The following is a 22,773-nucleotide window of genomic DNA, read 5'->3' on the forward strand; positions in this document are numbered from 1 at the left end:
CACTGTTCTAAGATGATCGGCGTGTTCTTCTTCACTCTTAGAATATATTAGAATGTCATCTATGAAGACGACAACGAATTTATCTAGGAAAGGTCGAAAAATCCTATTCATGTAATCCATGAATATGGCAGGGGCATTAGTCACACCAAAGGGCATGACCACATACTCGTAATGGCCATATCTGGATCTAAAGGCTGTCTTCTGAACATCATCAGCCTTAACTAATATTTGGTGATAGCCGGACCGTAGATCAATCTTGGAAAACACAACTGCCCCATGTAGCTGGTCCATCAGATCATCAATTCTAGGCAAAGGGTACTTATTCTTGATGGTTAATTTGTTAAGTTGCCTGTAATCCACACACAATCTCGAACTGCCATCCTTCTTCTTTACCAGTAATACCGGCGCACCCCAAGGAGAAACACTAGGCCGGATGAACTGTTTCTCCAACAACTCTTCAATCTGCTTTTTCAATTCGGCCAATTCGGCTGGCGCCATGCGATATGGGGCTATAGAGATAGGCCCTGCTCCAGATACAAGGTCTATAGAAAACTCTACCTCTCTTGGAGGAGGTAAGCCAGGAATCTCCTCAGGAAACACATCAAGAAATTCACTGACTACCGAGAGGTCTACGTCAGCATCTCCTTGCTTTACTTCCATGTGTGATAGTATCAGGAAACAACATGCACCTTCTATTAGGTCTTGCCTCAACACACCAAGAGTCAGAGGTGTGTAATCCTCCTCATTGGGAAATACTAGCTTCTTCTCTCCACAATCAATGAGAATACGATTGACAGACAGCCAATCCATCCCTAGGATGACATCCAAACCCTGCAAAGGCAAACATATCAAGTTTACCTTGTACTGACGCCCCTCAACCACTACTGAACATCTAACACAAACTGTAGATGTCTTCACTATCCCAGAAGTAGGAGTAGATACAGTCAAGTCATACTGTAGCTCTCTCACTGGTAACCCCAACTCTCTAGCACAAGTCTCAGACACAAATGAGTGTGTCGCTCCAGAGTCAAACAACACCATGCAAGATCTACCACCCAATACACATGTACCGAAAATCAAATCACCTGAGCTAGCTGCTTCTGTCCCTGTCAGTGCATAAACACGTCCAGTGGCCTGAGGTCTGATGCCACCTCTGTGCTGAGATCTCCCTGCATGCTGTGGCTGGGAAGTAGCTCTCCTTCCCATAGGGCAATCACGCTCATAGTGGCCCTCCTTGTGGCATCGGTTGCACCTCCGAAAATTAGTCCTCTGGGGACATGAAGACAAGTAGTGCGAACCGCCACATCCATAGCATCTCACGCCACTCTGAGATGAGGACTGGCTCGGCTGAACGGAAGGCTGAGAAGATCCTCCAGAACTACGAGAAGAAGAAGATCTGGAGTATGGTGTCTTCCTGGAACTGGACCCGCCTCTAGACATGGCTGGTCCCCCAACCCTCAGGGGCTGGGCCTGACGGCTCGAGTATCCCTCAGCTTCTTTCTTTGTCTTCTCCATATCCCTAGCCATCTCCACAAGAGCTGGAAACTCCCTCAGACGATGACCTCTCACCAAGAGCTTGATGTCGCCACGCAACCCGTTTTCAAACTTGCGGCATTGCCACTCTTCATCCACTGTCATGGTGTTAAATCTAAGAAGATGTTTGAAGCGGTCAGTATACTCAGATACCGACATATTCCCCTGCACTAGCTCCAAAAACTCCACTTCCTTAGCATATCTAAGAGTGTCAGGGAAGTATTCCCTATAGAACTTCCTCTTAAATAAGTCCCATGTGACAGGGGTTCTAGCTCCCTCCAAGATCAACCGTGTACTGCTCCACCAGTGGCCAGCTTCCCCGGTCAACAGATATTGAGTGTCAGGGAAGTATTCTGTTGCACCAAATTAGCATTCTGTTGCTGTAATGCTTGCAGCACCTCATTCAGCATCTGATTAGAGTCAGACGGATCGGCCTGTGGGGGAGGAGGAGGAAGCCTAGGTGCCATATTCTGTTTAAGAGCAGAGAGTAAAACAATTAGTCTTACTCAAGAATTTAGAATGCTTCCGTACAATTAAGGCACATAAGCACAAACAAAGGATGCACACACCCTACAGGTTCTTTAAGGATAAAAAACTGCTCTGATACCATCTGTAACGTCCCGGCAACTCACAGGGACCGTTGACTGCCCCCACAGACCACCACCAGGCTTTCCAGTGTGCTTTGTCCTCACTCGCACACTTTCCGGGAAAACTTCCCAGAAGGTCACCCATCCCAGAATTACTCCAGGCTAAGCACGCTTAACCATGGAGTTCTTATGAGTCAGGCTACCGAAAAGTAAATGCATTTTGGTGATATGAGTAGTCAAATCAATTCCTTTAAGCTATCCTTCAACCGTATAGTCCCATACCTACACAGTCTCCAGATCCCTCTCATTCCGGTGTATGTTCGATTCATTCATGTACCCCTTCCACCGGGAGCCTTGCCAGGAGCCGCTCATTGTCTGTGCCCCCCCTGCACCATGCTCCCCGCACCGGCGTCACTCCCCGCCCTCGTCAGTGCCCGGGTGTCACATGCCCACCAACTTCCGCTTGGTTCGTCCTCGAACCACACCGTACTGGGAGAGGCTAGGCTCTGATACCATCTGTGTGACATCCCAAAATATATAAACAAAGTATATACGTAGAATGCATCAATTATAATAATAGAAACAGTTAGGAGTACGCAATAGATGGAATTAGGAGTACAGTTATCCAAGTCTGACTGGAAAACTTTAAAATATAAGTACAAGCTCATAATTCTCCAAAATACAGATCATGCTAAAATGAAGGCTAGAAGTTTTTCAAAATAAAAAGCTATTGAACATCATAGCTAGAAGAAATCCTAAGCACTAGGAGCTGGGTCTTCCTCATTCTCCAACGCTTGCTCCAAGGGTACATCATCACCTACTGCTCACATCCAAAGGATTGGATGATCATCGCAAGAGGGAAATCAAACACATGCAACACACACAAATGCAAGGGTGAGCTAGATCTCAAACAATCATACAATTCATTTTCAACCAATCTAGCATTTACCAGAATATCCATACACATAAGTCATCATAAACATAAGCATTTATTTAATAACACTCATCAAGACGAGTATCCTATCATGTTAAGACTCTAGACACGTCCGGACATAGAATGTATGTAGAGCTGGGGCGGGTTGTGCACTTGTGATGGCCTCTACTGCTTTGCAAAGCCATTGCCGAGGGGTTCCACCCGACCATACACAAGGCTAATCCGTTACCGCGGAATAGACCTCCAGTGATAGCGTCTACCCTAGGACCTCCCACTACTCCCACCACACGCGTCGATCCTCTCTAAGTGAGAATGAAAGACCGTTGGAGTGTTAGGGATAACCCCCATATGGAAGCCTCTTACATTCATTCAATACACTAACTGATCTCACCGAGAGATCTAAATTTCCGATTTAATCCGACCATTTTAAATCTCATAATATTCCTTTTGAATCAACAATGTACATCATAAACCACTTATAATCATACACTTTCAACCAATCTGGATCACATGAAGATGCATTCATAAATTGTAACCGAAATATTTAATTAACAAAGCTTACTGGAATGAGAGAAAGCACAAAAGAAAATATCACTGGACGAACACTGTTTGGACGAGCGTCCAAAAGCCCTTGGGCGGACACTGTTTGGACGAACGTCCTAACACCATTGGACGAACTACTTGGACGAGCGCCCAAAAGTCCTTGGACGGACCCTGTTTGGACGAACGTCCTAACCGCTTGGACGAACTGCTTGGACGAGCGCCCAAAAGTCCTTGGACGGACCCTGTTGGACGAACGTCCTAACATCTTGGACGATCCCTATTTGGACGAACGCCAAAAGCACTTGGACGAACCCAATTTGGACGAACGCTGTTATAACTAGGACGAACGCTTCAATATCAAGCCTCATCATGACCGAACGCTAACTGATTACTAACACCGGCTCAAGGACGAACGCTAATCCCCCAACATTTGACCGAACGTCCCCAGACAAGGACGAACGCTAATCACACCAACCTTTGACCGAACGTCCCCAGACAAGGACGAACGCTAATCACACCAACCTTTGACCGAACGTCCCCAGACAAGGACGAACGCTAATCACTAACACATTCCCATGGACGAACGCTATTACTATCATCTCCTAAGACCGAACGTTCATCCAACCAACATTTGACCGAACGTCACTCAGCACATGCATGGCCGAGCGTTCAGCTCCGCCATGGACGAACGCTCAGTTTGCGCGTTCTGCAGAATTTAATTCTGCAGAATTCTCAGAACTCTGCAGAATGGTAACAGAACCTCCCTTAACCATTTCTAACCACTTTTCCCAACTTCTTAGACTCTTAATTCTCATTTTAGACTTAATTAAACTTATCCAAATGATTCTAAACATTTCTACCACCATTTTTAAGTGATTAAAGTTCACTTTCAGCATCCAAAACACTAATTTCAACAACTTAGGGACCCAAATTCGATTCCACTACTTGGAACCTGTTTTCAACTACTGTTATGCTTCTAACAAGTCACAATGGACTTGTCTAGGCTGCCCAAACAGTCCAGGAACACTGCAGCCTTCATTTACTCAAAATCCCTACCTCACTTCCTCTAAAATGACCAAAAAATGACCCTAAGACACTTGATTTTCCTTCCTATCAACACCATAACAAATTTTACACACCAAAACAGTTCCAACATACATAATTCATCACTCAAAATCATCCCAAACAGTTCACATCCATCAATCACCACATTCACGTAGCACTCACACTTTCATACATGCATTTCAAGTTAGCAAAATTCAAAATTATGCTTCCAACAACATACCAATTTGAAAATCATTATGTAATCACGTCATACAGTAAAATCAAAAAGAGAACTAGCTCCCCTTACCTCTAGTGTAGACAACCAAGCTCAAGTAGAAACCCTAGACCACTTGCTTGCACTTTCAAAAGGTTAGAATCACCTATAAATCATCAATTGATGATAGAAAACGAATCTTAGCACCAAATAGAAGCTAGATTATGGAAGAAAACGAAATGGGTTGCATGCACCAAGTTCAATCACATGCTTACAACCCTAGGGCACATGAGAAAGGGGGTTTTCTTACCGGTTCAGATTTGGGAAAATTGACCGACTAAGAGCAACACCCGCTACTTTGTGATCGTTGGGGCAGCACCTAATCAAGATTTTAATGGTTCAGTGTGAAGGATGGAAAGGGAGAAGATGTAGGAGGAGGAGAGAGCTTGCTGGAAGGGGAATGGTTTCTCAGACAAGAGGAATGAGTTAAAACCCACTGTTTCCAAACTAATGTAATTTTATTTTAAAGTACTCAACCTCTCATCCTTTGCCACTTGTCATCCCCTTTTTGCTGACTCAAATCCAAGTCCTTACATTAATAATTATTAAAGAATGAATATATTAAATAATATCAAAATTTTATTTTAAATTTAAAATAAATTTTAAAAAAAATCTAAAACAAATTTCGAAATCCCTTGACATATTATTGAATTTCGAGATCTTTTTAACAAATTTTTTTTTCAAGTTTTGTTTTTTAATTAAAATTTAATAAATATTTAATTTAATTTAATTTTATAATATAATTTAACATATTTAAATGTATTAAATTAGATTTTATATTATTATTATTCTTTGTATTTTTATTTTTTCTGTTTTTCTAAATTTTATTATTACTACTATTATTTTGATTATTTTTACTTTTATTTTTTTAATATAACTATTATAATAACAAAAATATTTTAACAATTATTAAATTACGAACATGTATTAAATGATATCAAAATTTTAAATTAAACTAGATTATTATTAAATTTTAAATTTAAAAACAAAATTTAAAATGATTTGATAAACATATTTCAATGAAAAGATTTCGAAATCGGTTTAATAATATTTTCAAATTTTTTTTCTTAAATTTCCATCAATTAGAAGTTTCATATAACAGTTAGTGAAAATCTAAAAACTAAGTACATCCAACATTATGTTAAAATTTTAAAAACACCAGTCCATATCAATCAAATAATTTATTAAGACTTTAATATCACATATACTCCATTATCGAAATACACGTCATAAATTTTATTTACAGAAACTTCAATCATTAAGAATAACATTCTAGTGATCCCAAAATCATTAACCTTATCTCAAACCATCATGAAAAATGTCATATTTATTTTCATCCTTTAAGTCATGGTAACATTTAATATTAATAACTCTTATCTTTCAAACTTCATTTTCTTCTATGTAGGAGTAAGAAAGTATGAAAGTTTACATTTTCCAAACTCTTATCCAATGTAGTTTGTTCTATTTAATATAACATTTAGTTATATAAATCACCGTATTAATATTATTCACAACCATAATAAATATTCTCTATTATATTCTCTATTATACTCTCTGCTACCTTTTCCTTACTTACTATTTCTTCCTTTACTCTAATCTTACGATGAGAAAAAAAGGTAAAAACATCATTCACTCAACCCAACTCTCAACCCTTATACTAGAAACAACCCTCCTTTCTTTCCACACGTTTATAACTCATTTACACATTCCCAGTAACTCTCATTATCCTTCCGTAACCTAACACATGTAACCCCATGCATTACACTCAACCCTACTACTCTGTCTTCCATCACCTCTCTCACGTCTTCACCACCCTTTCACCCAACTTTTCTTTTCATGCATACTCTTCTCCCTTTTAAACTCCTTAACTTTTTTGCTAGGCAAAACACTCACAACCCATTCTTGCACCTCCAACGATAACCAAACCCCAACATCACTACGTATACTCTCTTTCCCCAACACACATTTCTCTTTCTAAAGCAAAAAGGAGAGAACTGGTGTTCACATAATAAATGCCACTTGTGGCTTGTATAGTTTATTTTCTAATTTTCCAAGTAATCTGTTATCTACACTTTCTAAAATTGACTCAACAAAGTTTTATGGGAAAATTAGTTATGAACAAAATTGGTATATTAAAAAAATAAAGTTTAGTTTAAAACTGATGTAATTTAATACTTTTTAATTTCGTTGTTGGAATCGATGAGAAGCGTAAAATAGAGTAATCTAGTAAATTTGCCATGAACAGCGTGTGATGGTCTGCGAACGGAGTCCGTTTTGAAGGATTTAATTCATAATTACAGAAGTATATAAATTGAAAGCATTTAACCTCTGCGGACCATAAACCCCGTTACATAGAATCCTATAGTATACAATTACTAAAAAAAAACACTGCAAACCAAAATACTATACTATTACTGACGACACTCTTCTTCTCCATTCTTTTCTTTTCCCTTAGGGTGACCACATGGAATCCATACATATAGATAGATAGATACACTTGCAAAGTCAATAGTGGCCTGAAAAGAAAGCCAGAAGGCCCACCAGCGGGGCATTGATGTATGTTGTGGGCTCCGATTGCTGAAAGAAAGGCCTGGAATCCGGGAAGGAATCTGTGTTATTGGTGGGCCCACCCACCACGGCCCCAACCTAATACATTGGGGTTGGGATTTGGGCTAAAGAAATACCGAGATCCAGCTTTACAGCCAATGCGGGCTGGGTGAACGGCCAAGGAGGGAAGCGAGCTGGCCCGGTGGTGTATCCTCCGTGGGTAGCGTGGGCCATATCCAACCATGTACGACATTCCCAAGGGGTTGTCTCCGAGAATGTAATCCACCTAGTAAATCAAAACCATGTGCACTCACATTATCACAACATTACCCGTGTTCCTAAATAATAAACAACTGCAAAGATCACGTGTTGGCGTCAATATAGTAAAAAACTAGAAAGGAGAAAATCTAGCCGTTAGTTTTGTCAGATGTGGAAAACTAGAAACAAACTGGGCCGTTAATCGACGGTGATGTCAATGTGGAAAAATTTCATTCTTACCTGGCGTTTGGCAAGGTGTTTGAGTAAAGCTGGGGTGGCAGTGGTTTCGCCACATGGCACGACCTTATTGGCGTGGCTTAGGTAGTTAGAATAAGCCAGGAGTAGGAAAGACAGGGACGTTACGTGCTGCATGTTACTTCCACCCGCCTTGAAGATAAGCCCACCTTTATTTATAAACCAACAAAACAGAAGCTTTAGTTACAAAGGGAAAAAACACAACCATGGGAGTAACTAACGTTGCTTTGCTGCAATAATTGTGCAGAAATACCAATGCATGGATTCACCCTGCACGCAAAAACACACCAAAAGAAAGCCTTTTCCTTTAAGGAAGCAAGCCAACCATGATTAATGGCTTTGTTTGTGTCTCAAAATTCACGATCATCATCATGTTAGAATTCCATAATCACGCCAGAATCACCTTTTTTTTTTATCTCTCATCAAAATCATTATAAAAAGGTAAAAAAGTGAGTATTTTTACCCGGGGAATATTGAACTTGAGGGTGAGAAATTCCAGGCAATGTAGAACAGATAAATTGATCTGCGTTCTGTTTGAAGGACGCAAAATAGTTTGCTCTTCCCATTAACACCTCCTGTGACAATGAATGGGATAGGTTGATAAAAAAGAATGCGAGAAATATGTGATAGCGATGAGAGCTGAAAGAAGAAGTCACAGACTCAATGGATGCAGGAGAGTAAAGCAAGTTTGCAGAAAAGAATGGTATGGTGCACATGCATTGAGCAGTGGTGGGACCCACCCATCTGCCAGATCTAACTAAAAGGATGAAAATAATTAAAGGAGAAGACTTTTGGTTCCAAATGTTCACCATATGGAAGGCAACCAGTTTGGCCATCCACTTTGGTTCTCATTCCAGAGACAATACACTCCCTTCCTTTCTCTAATGACAATTTTGCCCCTTCCCATATCAATGTCATCCAAAACACTCTCCCATGATTTAGATCTAAGCTCCAATTATTAGGGAATGTCCTCCTTGCATAAATAACAAAAACTTAAAAAAAAAATGAAATTCACATCATGTGCAATCATCACCATTTCAACAACCCCTTTCTCATTCCCATCTTGACTTTTTCTTTTAATATTCATCAACAAATGGATAAACCTTTTTTTTCTAAAAAATTCAAATCTGTACTCACATTCCCAATCTAGCTGTACCGTACATATGCACACAACATTATTCACCATGCCTTAGATTCCTTCCATGGCCCACCAGTAAGAGCAAGTCAAATTTAAAATACTACTCTCTTTCACATTTTCTATTCACACCATTTCAGATTATTAATACATCCTTCATGTCAAAAGCACCCACATTTGTCACTGTTCATATTAATTTCATTTATTCCATACTTTTACACTTCATTAAACAACAATTATAACATTTAATGAAGAAAACAACAAATGAAGTCCCTGTAATACAGTACAGGATCCGCTTTGTACTTCCTCACTCGGGTGGAAAATTAAGAAAACACCCGTTAGATTCTCTAAGGCATATGTAATGGAATAATAAAATAAATAAAATAGGAGAAGAATTAGTAAAAAATGATTTTTTTGATGTACATATGGTGGAAAATAATGGTGTGGGTGTGATGATGATGGATGATTAATAATATGATGCGTGGAGAATGGGAAGGGGTCCGAAGAAGACAAAGTAAGTCACATTCCACAGACCACGTGATGCAGAAACTTTATATCCAAATTCCGCATCTAGATTGAATGAATGAACAGTATGACACTGCGCCTCCACATGCTAATCGGGGGGCGCAAGACAAGAGGAACAAAAACACCGCATAAAAGACAAAAGAATTTTGATATGTGCGCTCGCACACTCCATGACACAAACATAGGAGTAATGATTATAAAATAAAATGGAAAACTCCACTTCATCAATCATATAGTATAAAATTCAATAAAAACCAACCCAGTTAATTAATTCTAACCAAAACGGGTATGAATACGAAAAGTATGGTTCATAAAAATGGGTGTGGCAGGACAGTGCTGTTAATGTTACCTTCGAAATGAGAACATTAATCCCAGCATGCTTGTTATCCCAACCAAACTCATTTATGGTGTCCCCTGCTCTCAATACCACTTGGTTCCGAACAATGTATTCTCTGTACTGACGCCTACGTGATGCCTTGTGCAACCACGCCGCTGCCCACAGCAACTCGTCCTAAAAATCACCATCACACAAAGTACCTTTATCACTACTCGTAATAATTAAAAGTCATCCAATCCAACGCCCAATATTCCATCCCCTCATGTCTATTATTGCTCCACGTACCTGGTAACCATTCACGTCGCAGTAAAACGGGCAGACTGCACGGCTCAGGCTGTTACTGTACGCGCCACGATGCGAGTCCGCAAACTGGAACACCTGCACCCTCACCCCAAACCAACGGTCATTTTCTCGCGATATTTTAACGGAAAATGTGTTAAATGCACCTCTTTAACCATTACAAGATACAGAGAAAAACACGCCAAAAAATAAATAAAGTGTTGGGTGGAATGGGTGACACCGAGATATTATTCCATGTCTCTCGTGAGAGGCGAGAACAGTCTCGCTTTCCACAAACTGCTTTTCAAACTTACCACAGTCGCGTTTTAACTTTTCAACTAAAGCCAAATGAAAAAAAGGTTTTCACAATTTCTTATTTGTTTATTCTTAAAATAAAAAGAGAGAGAGAGAGAGAGTGTTTCGTGTGTGGGAGGGTGCAAGAGTGTGACGCACCGCAACGGCTCGATTGAGGAGCTTGGTAGAGTAGGAGGGGTCACGTGATCTGAAGACGATGGAGGCAGCAGCGAGTGCAGCGGCAGTTTCTCCTGCCACGTCAGATCCTGGGTGGGACCCGTCGATCTTGAAAACGGTGCGTAGCGTGTCCATGTCTTCCGGTCTCTCCCAACAGTTATGGTCGGAGAAAGGGTCACCAACCTGCACGAACACCACGCCGGAACCAATCTTCGCCGTCGCCTTCAGCAAATAATCGGTCCCCCACCTCACTGCCTTCAATGCATTCCCAAGCTCCGCACCCATGCTCTTCTCGAAGTCGATCACGCTCCACGACAGCATCGTAGTCGTGAACGCCATTGGAAAACCGAACTTTATGTTGTCCCCGGCGTCGTAGTACCCTCCGCTCAAGTCCACCTGGGTAAACAGCACAATGCACCTCATTAATAATCATCATCATGACCTCCTTAACTAAACTCCAACAACTATCTACTACTTGGAGAACAAAGGAAACAGAAAGAATGTCTTACTCCGGCGGTTGCACCGTCGTGCAATGCTGAGTCGCGGCGCCAGCGAAGGCGCTGATCGCCGGGGAGTCTCCCCGAGCGCTGGCCTTCGAAGAAGAGGATGCTTTTGCGGAGGGCGTCGCGGTAGTCGTGGGAGGCGGAGGAAGGGCGGAGGAAGAGGAGGAGGAGCATGGAGAGGACAGAGAAGAGAGTGTTCGACGCCATTTTGTTGCTTTGTTTTCCTCTGGCAGTGCGAGGTGGTGGTTGTGTTTGTGTGCTTAGAGAAGAGGAAACGGTCGAGGTTGTTATATAAACGAGAAAGCATCCTTGGATTCCAGTGCCTTGTCCAGTGCGCCTTCGCCACGTGGAGAGAGGAGAGTGGTTTATTTTCGGAGCCCGATGCAAACGGGTCTTGACTGAACGAAAACGGGCCTTGACTGGAGCAGGTCGGGTCGGGTGAGAGTTTGGAACGGGGAATAATGCGGACATGTGATGAGCACCGCGAATTGGTGGGGAACACGTGGAGTAGGGGGGGTAGGGGTTGGGGAAAGGAGAGTGTGGGACCCACCGGAAAGTGTGGGTGCATTGTAAGAGAGTACTCCATATGTGTATGATGTAGGCGCAGCTTATGATGGGAGTGGGAGAATGATTGTGAAGCGTCAGATGGTTTGACTGTGTGTGTGTGTGTCTGGGGAAGAGAGAAGACTGGGAGGACATGTGAATTAGTGAATTTATGTCGTCTGGTTGGGTTAACCTTTAATATATTCATACGAAAACAGTTTTCATAGCTCGATATTATCTGTCAGGTTGGAAGTTTTGATAGTTGTTCCTCTCGCGAGTTTAGGTTTTAGTATAAATAAATTATTAACTGTAGAAATTGCCGTCTAAGAATTATGTTATCTAATTAAATTACACAATTTTGTATGTGATTCTTGTTAAGGAACAATCAACATAGGCAAAAGTTTCGGAAACATTTGGTGTCACACTCTCGTATATTCTGTCGTGCGTGAATGACAGAGATAATGGAGAAAGAATGAAATGTGATATCGTGATGCGGATGAGGTGGAGGAATTTGTGCCTCTGTTTTTGGGTTTTGACTTGGAGGTCACACAGGAATTGGGATTTTAGAGTGAAGTAGAAGGTGGAATGTCTGGATGAAGATAAAAACTGAAGGTGAATGGAGAGGATGAATCTATTAATGGAAGATTTGTGGAGAATGGAGATGAAAAAGAAAAATAGTAAGAATCTATTATTTAAAAACGTAATTATTTTTGTTTTATTAATTTTTTATTTATCATTTATTTTTAGAAATAAAGTTTATTCTGCAGAAAGTAAAATGTAGGGTGTGCACGAAGTATATAAAATTAGTTCAATAAATAAACGAAGGAAGAGCAAGAGCATAAAATAAAACACAGCACATAGTCAGCCAACTTCTCTCTATTTATTTTTATTTTTTTGCCTGAAATTGATTAAGATAATTTACAGGGCGAAAACCTTTGAATATCTTGTAGATGTTCGTCTCAATTGACGTAATTTTAAAAAAATATCTTGTAATTGTTTTTAAACCTAAGGATTACTCAATGTTTTTTAACATTCAGACCCAAAAATCTTTTGACAAAGAAATACTTTCCGCCTTCAATTGAGCTTCGAAAATATGATTTCTCTATTTTTCTAATGGAGTCCCTCAATTTTTTTTTATTCTTTATTTTTGAAAATTCCAAAATCATTTCACTTTAATACGACTTGAGTTGTTTGGGTCTGCTCGCATAACATTTTCTTGGTGAGTTTATGGACCGGTCCATGTCCTGTATAAATTTTTAATAATTATTAATATTAAATTAAATTAGTATCAATAATAATTTTTATAAGTCTATTTCTTAAAATTAATAACATTTGTAATTTTATAATTTATAAGTAGAAAGTCTATTAAAAATATAAATGACTTTGAAGTAGACTTAAATAAAGAAAAAAAATGAAGAAATTACTTTTAAATTTACTCAACACGAATGAATGAACTATTTTTGGATTGATTTGATAACAAACGTAAATGAATAAGTTGCTTAGAAAAAACATATATGACATATTATGCTAGTGTTAATAGATTTTAGAAATTTAAATAACACGGACTACATAGACCAAATATAAACTAGTCTATTATTAATGAGCGAGTTACAAGTTATGCGAAACGAACCTAAAAGGACCAACCAATTAAAATATTCAGCTTGCTCTCTGTACTTTTTTCCATGTCTTCCCTACAACTTTGTAATTCCTTAAGTAATATGGACTATATAGATCAAATATGAACTAATCTATCATTAATACACGAGTTATAAATTATGTGAAATAAACCTAAATGGATAACCAATTAAAATATGTAGTGTGCTTTCCATACTTTTTTGCATGTCTTTCCTATTCATTATTTATAGATACGAACAAATTTTGGATTAGCTTTTTTATAATATTTGAGTGGAGGGATAAAGTTAAATTAGGTAGATTTAATATAGACTAGTCTATGTATTTATAAAGGTATAAGACAAAAGTTAAATTTTAATAACTAATGTGTTTAAATCCCGTATGAGCTAACCAAACAAACATCGCCAACAAACTTAATTAATGAGTTATTACTTTATTAGTTTTATTGGTTAAGATTTCACATAACTAGATTCTAAAATAAAATACAAAAGTTAAAAGAAAAAAAAATCGACCACTGCTAAAATGAACGATGTAAACATTATATATTAAGATTCCTACTATTTTAGATCGTTTAGTTAAGAAATTAATAACAAAACATACATTCAAAAAGAAAAAGAAAACTAAAGATAAGAATAAAAGTTTATTACTTACAACAATTTTTAGAAATAATTTGAATTGTTGTTTGATTCAAAAAGACCTGTAAAAGAGTCCTTGATTGCAATGCAACTAGTTCTGACGGCAATATTTTCCTTTATATAGATCTTGCCATCAAAAGTTGGTATATACTAAAAGCGTTGGAACTCTTATATGGTGATCATAGTTCACACGCCAAACTTGAGTATTAGAATTAAGAAAAATCAGTTTTATATACACTTTCTTAAGAGAAAAAATGGGTGAAAGCCATTCCAGACTATGTGTATAGGGTGTTGACATTATAAGTTCTATTCATCTCATAATTCGACAGATGTTTCTGTTGAATGGGACCGGAGAGAACTCCTGCTACCTCCATCTCAAAATACTCCTCCTTCACCGATCGGTCCTTCACCTCTAGCCTTCTGTGTGTTCGGTATCAGTGTAAATGGAGTGAACTGCAAGAAAACATTCTGAACGCTCAAGTCAGAATTGGTCTTTGCAAGTCTATCTATATCTAAAAACAGAGAGTTTACCTTCTCCTTCGATTGTTATTTATATGATTTCAGAGAATATTACCCATTAATTTACCTCTTAATGGCTTTCAATGCTAATCTTAAATACTCGACAACGACTGTTACCTCATTGATTACACATTCATGAGCATTCAACCGCTGTCTCCAGCAAATAGTTTTAGAGGCTTGCCCGATCAGTCATATTAGACTTTAAGAAATCCGATCGAATATATTTGAACACGCTCGATCGGTTACTCCGCATCGCCCTCGGTAGTAACAACATAAATTAATTATAGATAATGAGCAATGTAGAATGTTATGAGAAAAATATGTCAAAAGGCTTATTTAGAATACATCTTAAGCAGAGTTCAAGATAAGATTGTGGTGATGTATCAAAGCTCATTGGGGAAAAAAGCTGTGGTGAAACATGACCAATTTCAAGATTTAGTAATAACTTTCCTGAGCTAATGATGGAAGCTCATGTGAAATCATACCAAGTCTGGAAAGTACAAATCTCTGCTACAAAATCATAATCTAGCTTTTTCAGTTACACAGTATTTTTCCGCATTATTTTATCTATTTCATAATAGTTCCATAGTATTTAATGCAACTTTGAAATACGCTATAACAGGAACCATGACATAAAAAGTTTATATATAATCATTCCTCTTCACAATTCATATGTGCATATTTGCGGATATGTATTGAAAGAATGAATATTTAAAATTATTAAAATTCATTTTTTATTAAATTTAATATAACATAAAGATGTAAACTGATTATATCATTTTTAATCACTGATAGTATTAATTTTTTATTATTTTAAAAATTAAAAATAATGAATTTAACGATAGGATTAGAAGGTTTAGACTATTCCAACCTCTCATTAGATTCCCAATAAGACACAATGAGAAAATTAAATAGAAAATCTCTGAACATGAGAAAAAAGTACTGTGTTTAAGTTTAACTCTGCAGCACACAACATGCCGTAATTGTTCAAACTAGAACTCAGAATGAAAGTTAATGGTGGTGTACATGACAATGACAATCGCAAGATAATTAAAGAAAGAAATATATTAACCAATTAATCAACGCAAAGCTAAATGTTGAATACGATCGAGTTCCTGAAACTGTGTTGCAATTATTGACATAATACAACATGGATAAAAACTATAGCAAAATATTTTTTTTTTAAGATGTTATGGCTATCATATTTTTCTTTATTTGGTTAAACTAGGCTCTTATAGGAACTATTTTCATCTTTATATTTTTTTTAATACAATCAGGATGATTTAATGCTCATTTTATTTACTATTCACAACATAATATGAATGCCCTACTCTCTCACAGTGAATTGAAGCTATAATTTTTGTTTTCTATTAAGCGATCAATCATCATTTATTCTGATAAGTTTGTACCAGTTAGCCCTGTGTTTATTTTCTGACAAATAATCTGCAAAGCATTGACTCAGCATAGTTTTCCATAAATGAGCTTATGGTTTTTATATTGAGAAAAATTTGCGGGCCTAATGCAGCTATGAGCAATTCCTTGGGCATACTATGCAGTTTGTTATGAGCTTCAAGACTAACTTGCAAAAATTTAGAAAAAGAATGTTTTTTTGTATATATGATGCTTTTTAGACACAAAAGTGTAATAAACAAGTCCATTTTCTTCTTTTTGTGTTTATATATCATATCCTTTACAATAGCTCGTCACTAAACTGATGTTTTTGATTTTTGAAACTGTCACAAAGCACATCTAACAGGGCTTGTGAAACAGTTCAATTACGCAAGAGTCTTATTTAAAAGCAAAAATGAGGAGAATGAATGGATATTGACTAAGCTAATTAGTGTTTTAAACAGGTATTACTCCAATCACATATTTAATCAAACACACTGTTAATGTTGTTCTTTTGTCGCATACAAACATAAGGTTCAGACAGCCTGATCCTGTTTGCTATCAAGGATATGTACCATGTTTAACTTCTATCATTTGGAAGCGGTTTAATCCCAACGTAACTTCTGCATGAGATGTGTGAAAGTGTCTATATTATAGGATTGAAATCCTAATTTTACAAAGAAAAAGGTTAAACATACATTCCTTATTAGGTCTCGAGAGACTATAACAAAACATGTTACATGATAGCATGAATTGTTCTAAATTAATGATGATGTCTATTTAGCATATATGGTACCGTTGGTGGGATTTCCTCATTTTCCTCAAATGCATCATTAATTCAATTCTCTGTTTTCCTAGTGGTTATCATAGCAGTGTCTCATTCTAAGATATTTTTTGTAATAGGAAAGTTTTGATGCTGGTTTTTGATGTCTTTTCACGATATATATCTTATTTTCTAACGGAAAGCAAAGAAAAAAACAACAGTATTTGTCTCGTTTGTGATGTGATTTTTATAGATATCACATCTTGTACACATAAGGCTGCGCTTATCTGCTGCATATTTTTGCTACCTCAAATCTGGTTTGATTGCTGAACACATATAAGAGCACACACATATATAGTTCGAATTTACATCAGATAAATTTAATTATATATGTTCCACTTGGTTTAAGAAAATGGATGATGCTACTAAGTATAATAATGTATATATGGATGTATGGCCGTTATAGCTCCATGACAGGTTCCCATACCTGCAGATGTTTATGGTAGTTGTTTGTCTCAACAGAAGTAACTTTGTCTTCCATGTTTCTCGTTTTTGTGTTGGTCCAATGAAAATAAATAACGGAATTGAAGCTAGACCCCACAAGAATTCACAGTCACAGAACAGAGCCAAAGATAATAAAGAGTGAAACTTTGTAGTTATCCTTGATTCACGGAGTCTTATTATTGGGCATGGTTGTGGGTATGACAAGGATGTTATGTTGGTGTGCAGATGTGGATAAATCATCCGAAAGCTTTAGATATCCACACAAAAAGGTTTCTCACCTTGTCTCCCCCTTTACAGTTCCCGACCAAAGGTATTCAGTTACCATCTTATCTCAATCACCTATTACTCGATTCCTTTCTATCTACCTACAACGTTTGTGTTATGTTATGTATATCTCTTTTTCTTCGTTACGTAGCATTTGTCGACAATGACAACAAGAATTAACCCCGTAAGTCTGAAAAGTTTGTTTGTTACAAAATATATATCTTTCATTATTCCAAAGTTATTTAAGATATTTTATAATTTGTTTTCTTTATTGGATAATGTCATATTACATCCATTTGCTTTAGGTCTTGTTCACTTGAATAGATTTAAGGAAGAGTAATTGAAGGGATTTGAGAGGATTTGAAGATAAATTTTGTTGTTGTTTATTTGAGTGAATTTGGAAATAAATAAGAGTGGATTCAAAGTAATTTTTTTAATCTGTCACGTCAATCAAATCTTACACTAATTCTTACAAACTTTACTTCCAAATTCATTCTCACTTACCTCCAAATTCACTCAATAACAATAAAAAAATCATCTTCAAATCCTCTCAAATCCCCTCAATTATTCTCTTCCAAATCCATTCAAGTGAATTAGACCTTAATGATTTTCTTTTAAATAAGACAAATTTTAAACAGAACACTCTATATATAGTTCCTACACCAAATATCTTAAGTGATTATATTATACTCAAGATGAATAACATATTAGACCATTATTTCAAATTAACAATTTATCTAATAGCAGAGATGAAAAAATTAGTTCCGTATCATACAGTATAATTAGAATAAAATAATATAAAATATAAAATATTACTCGTGCAACTTTCTTTATTGGATGAAGAAATATTTTCTATCATCGAAAACTGTGACCCTAATTCTCCCAATAAGTACATCAATGGAAGAACAACTCCTTTATTCAAGTTGTTGGCATTTACTTTTATCTAATCGTAGGTCTTTACAATGAATAGTATTGTTGAAAATTCTCTTATTCTCAAGAATAAATAAGTTATCAATTATATAAAACTTAAATAACATGTTCCAATAAATGTACAACCTAGTATCTAGTGGTAAAAGTTTTCCCGCGTACTACTAGTATCTTTACTTTACTTTTACTTTGTGGATGAAAAGAAGAGTCAGTTATGCCGTTGAGCCCGTTATTTGGTAAGTTCTTTGTCAAATGGATTCTTCTAGAGACAACAGTTTCAAATCAAAATTATGAGGTTGTTTTTTCCTGGTCCTCACTGTTTATTATTTGACCCTTAGAAAGTCAGAGTTGAAAATAATGCTAAAAACGTTATGAGAGCTAAGGAACTCCACAATGTTGTTTCTTGTAGCTTTTTTAAAACGTTATCATGTTGAATTAATCTGTCCTTCAACTGTACTTAAGTTTGGAGCAAATAGTTGCTTGAATGGTGGTGGGTATAATAATTACATATAGTTTATAATTTCTCACTTTTTCTTTTTTATGTTCCTTTTCTACTCTCCCCAGACAGGCTTTTTTTTAAAAGATGAGAATGGTTAAAAATACAATTGGTTTAGGTTTAGTGCAGTCCCTTGGATTGTGGGGAAGGTTAAATCCCACAAGAACAATGATTGTCTCTGTCCTTGAATGGTGTGTGTGGAAGCGAAGGGTATGAACAAAAGTTGCACGCATGAGACATAGTGGCCACAATGTGAGGGACATTCATACCAATAGCACCCCCAATTTCCTAACTAACAACCCAAACTTTCAACCGACCTAAACAAAAAGTGCAAGCCCAAGTCTTCGCTGCTTTATTAGGTTGTAGCCAATTAACACTATTCTAGTGGATGCCATCGCACAATAATCCACGCCTGTATAATTCTTTTTTTTAATCAATTTAATTAGTTTCCAAGCGTAAAATATCCTAATTAACACAATTCTTCTTTTTTTAATCAATTTAAGACTTAAATATCCTACTTAACCTAGACTTTAGAAGAACTAAGAAAAGAAAAAACATAATAAAAATAACGATAATAAAAAAATGAATAAGATATTTGAAGAAATAACTCTCAGTTCCATAATCCAAAACAATGTGGTAGATAATAACAGCATTAAACGAAATATATTTGATTAAGAATGAATTTTTATCTTAAAAATTGAAATTGATGTTTTGAGAAATTGATAAGAAGAATGCATGTGTAGTAATATAAAATGATAAAAGCTGTAGATTTGGTCACGGACTGAAAATGACGGTTGATTTGTAAGATTCTGCTGCACTAGCCGCAAAACTTGAGTGGCCAGTGCGCATGATATGGTAGTGCCAGGGTTGAGAAACCAAATTTGGCGTCATCTTCTTCGCTCTTCTCAACTTAAAGTTTTCCATTTAGTGCATATTTTTATTAGCTAAAGTAATTTATAATCCAAGTTAAGAAGCATGGTCATTTAATATACTTATTTATTTGATTTTATTAAATGATGAATGGTTTTCGTGGCTTCCTTCCACTGAGTATCACCTAAAACATTATTTAATTAGATCATGTAAGAAGTGTCCCCACGCCAACCAATGCCCATCTTCCTCTCCTATTATTATTACTCACACATGCCTTCCATTATTTTGCCTCTTCCCTCTTCTCACTCGATCATCAAATTTAACAACAAAATTTTAGTTCCACCTTTTATCTTATCTATTTCTCTTTTTCTAATAATCCGAACCCTTTCGAAATAATTAATGTTATAGAAACATTCGGCCCTTGTCGCGTAAATTTAGATATCCTTGAAAGCCGGAAAAAACTCCCTAACAGAACTACTTTTCGACGAAATCTCTTTTCACAAGAAACAAACAGAAAACAATAATTATAAGTCAAATGATTTCAACTTTGTTTCTTAATCAATGATTTTTCGGTAATTCGTACCCAAGAAAATTCATTTGAGTAACTTGTTTTTTCCTCATACTTTCCCAAGCATCGCAACTTACAGTGACTACAAAAGTGGTAAAAATTCCTGTGACGTCCCATTCTGATTGCCATCCACATCCTGGAAAATTACATCAGTTTTATCAAAGAGATAGAAGCTATGTATTATAGGTTCTTAGTGAATAACGTAAAAGCAAACGTGCTGTAAGTCATTCCTGGCTCAAATGCTACTTTTCTTTTTCATTCAATTAACATTTCGATGCATCCAAATTAAACGGAAAAAATAAGGTAACGTAAACAATAAAGCAATTTCTTAATAAAAATAAAATAAAAATCCAAACTTTGGAGACAGAAATAGAGTGGATGGCAATATTGTTATTTGAGTTGAAAGGATGAAGCTGGAAGTAATTTCACGCTAAACTGGTGCCTACAAAAGCCCCTCTTCATTTCTCTCTCACTCACGGACACACGATACTCGCACAAAGCAACAAACAAACCCATAACAGAAACAGAACCAAACTATAACAATGAGAACCCAACACCTTCGCCTTCACCACCTCCTCCTCCTCAGTCTCTTCCTCTTCGCAGCCGCATTCTGTCCTGCGCCCACCGCCGCAGACGACGATTCGGCCCCTGCGCCTGACGACGGCGACACCGAGTTCATCCGTTCCAGCTGCAACTCCACTCTATACCCTGACGTGTGCTTCACTTCCCTCTCCCGCTACGCCAATGCGGTGCAGCAGAACCCCGGCCAGCTGGCGCGCGTGGCCATCGGCGTCAGTCTCTCCAAGGCCCACCGCGTCGCGTCCTACATCTCCAACATAACGCGTGAAGCCGACTATGGCACGAGTGGCACGCGCGCCGCGATGGCGCTGCACGACTGCTTCTCGAACCTGGGCGACGCCGTGGACGAAATCCGCGGGTCTCTGAAGCAGATGCGGCAGATTGGCGCGGCCGGCGAGGGCTCCGGATCCTTCCTCTTCGAGATGAGCAACGTGCAAACGTGGATGAGCGCCGCACTCACCGACGAGGAGACCTGTACGGACGGATTCCAGGACGTACCGGAATGTCCCGTGAAAGCGGATGTATGCAATCGCGTCACCAACGTCAAGAAGTTCACCAGCAACGCTTTGGCCCTCGTCAACTCCTACGCCAGCAAGGGTTCGCCCTGAACTATTCCCACGTGTCACATCACTCACCGTCTGATTTTAATCCTTTCCAAATTCCATAAAAAAAAAGTTAATCAAACCATAGGTTGTGTTAATTAATTTTAAGTTAAATTTTACGTTACAAAAAAAAGAAAAAGAAAAAGATAAAAGTGTTGTGTGCGTGGGACGCGTGAGTCCTCCTTGTATGTAAATTTTGGTAATCTTGTAGTATCTGCTGTCACGCAAGAAAGTGGAGAAACGCATCACTTCACGTGATAGAATGGAGAGTGTAGATATATATTTGAAAAAAATATATATATGAAGTAAATGTAGTGTGTGGAACTGTGAGTTATGACACTTTAGTTTGTCGTGGTTATGGGTTGATGCTTTAAGGAAGTATAAATTTGTAGCTTTGTGCTGTGTGCTGTGTGCATTATTTGTGTTTTTTCTTCTAGTTAAAAGAACAGTTGTAAATTTCAGGATGAGCCATTAAATTCCCTCTGCTTTCTCCTTTTTGGAAAGGAAAATAAAATAGTGGTCATTGTTTATTCTGAATTTCATTTAGATTCTTTGATTTGATTGCAATAACGGTTGGTAGTAAAAGTAGTCGAGATTGGCGGGAGGGAGTAGCAAAAGAGCATGGAATACCACAATGAAAATGGATAAAACATTGATAGTGTACAACATTTTAAAAATTGAAATTTGAACGTGAATTTAATTTATGTGTACTGTTCACTAGTTTAAAATGTGGCACAGCACATGTTTGTTTATATGCCAAAGTAATGGAGTTATTTAGTTTGGTCCGCACGAAATTTGATGGAATGATGTAATGCTTGTGCTAGTGGTAGAAACTTGTCCAATTTTGAGGGGTTAAAAATAGTTTTTGGGCCGTGTGAAAGGAAGAAGGGTTCTAATTCAATCTTTAGAGACAGCAGACATCACGGGACGATCAAATCATCACATGTATGGGTCTAATTCAAAGAAAAAACATTGTCTGCTATCTGTGTTTTCACTTTGGATAAAAAAAAATTATTTCATTGCTTTTGTTCCTTCTCATGATTAAAGGAAGAAAACAAAAATCCTTTTACATTCTTTTTTCAGAAAGCAACATTTAACAAAATCAGCAACCTCTGTATTTCTTTGAAGTAAACAATCAAATCCTCAGTTTAAAACGGATAATGATGATTTGAAAACATTTTTTTAATAACATTTTAAAATAACTTACGTTATTGATCCAAAACTATTTTACAATTAATAATAATAATCATAAATATA

General features: G+C 37.3%; 1 protein-coding gene, 1 long non-coding RNA gene and 1 pseudogene across 2 annotated transcripts; 1 reads left to right on the plus strand and 2 right to left on the minus strand.

The window, feature by feature from the left end:
• Positions 1–1,892: 1,892 nt before the first annotated feature.
• On the minus strand, positions 1,893–5,319 carry LOC148205339 (uncharacterized). Its single transcript, XR_015786074.1, has 3 exons — positions 5,166–5,319; positions 4,949–5,021; positions 1,893–2,003 (listed from the first exon to the last, which is right to left on the minus strand). It is a non-coding gene; the product is annotated as an uncharacterized LOC148205339 (long non-coding RNA).
• A 1,845-nt stretch (positions 5,320–7,164) lies between these two features.
• Positions 7,165–11,497, minus strand: LOC124828721 (endoglucanase 8-like). Its single transcript, XM_047302087.2, is given in 8 exon segments — positions 7,165–7,561; positions 7,563–7,748; positions 7,961–8,124; positions 8,439–8,550; positions 9,985–10,146; positions 10,258–10,350; positions 10,705–11,118; positions 11,232–11,497. Coding segments are annotated over 8 exon segments (1,473 nt in total). The 5' UTR covers positions 11,433–11,497; the 3' UTR covers positions 7,165–7,420.
• A 9,297-nt stretch (positions 11,498–20,794) lies between these two features.
• On the plus strand, positions 20,795–21,911 carry LOC124828720 (pectinesterase inhibitor 7 pseudogene; annotated as a pseudogene).
• The last annotated feature ends 862 nt before the right edge of the window (positions 21,912–22,773 follow it).

The sequence above is a fragment of the Vigna umbellata genome, chromosome 1, assembly GCF_029865625.1.
Source record: "Vigna umbellata cultivar VRB3 chromosome 1, Vumbellata_1.0, whole genome shotgun sequence".
NCBI lineage: Eukaryota > Viridiplantae > Streptophyta > Magnoliopsida > Fabales > Fabaceae > Vigna > Vigna umbellata.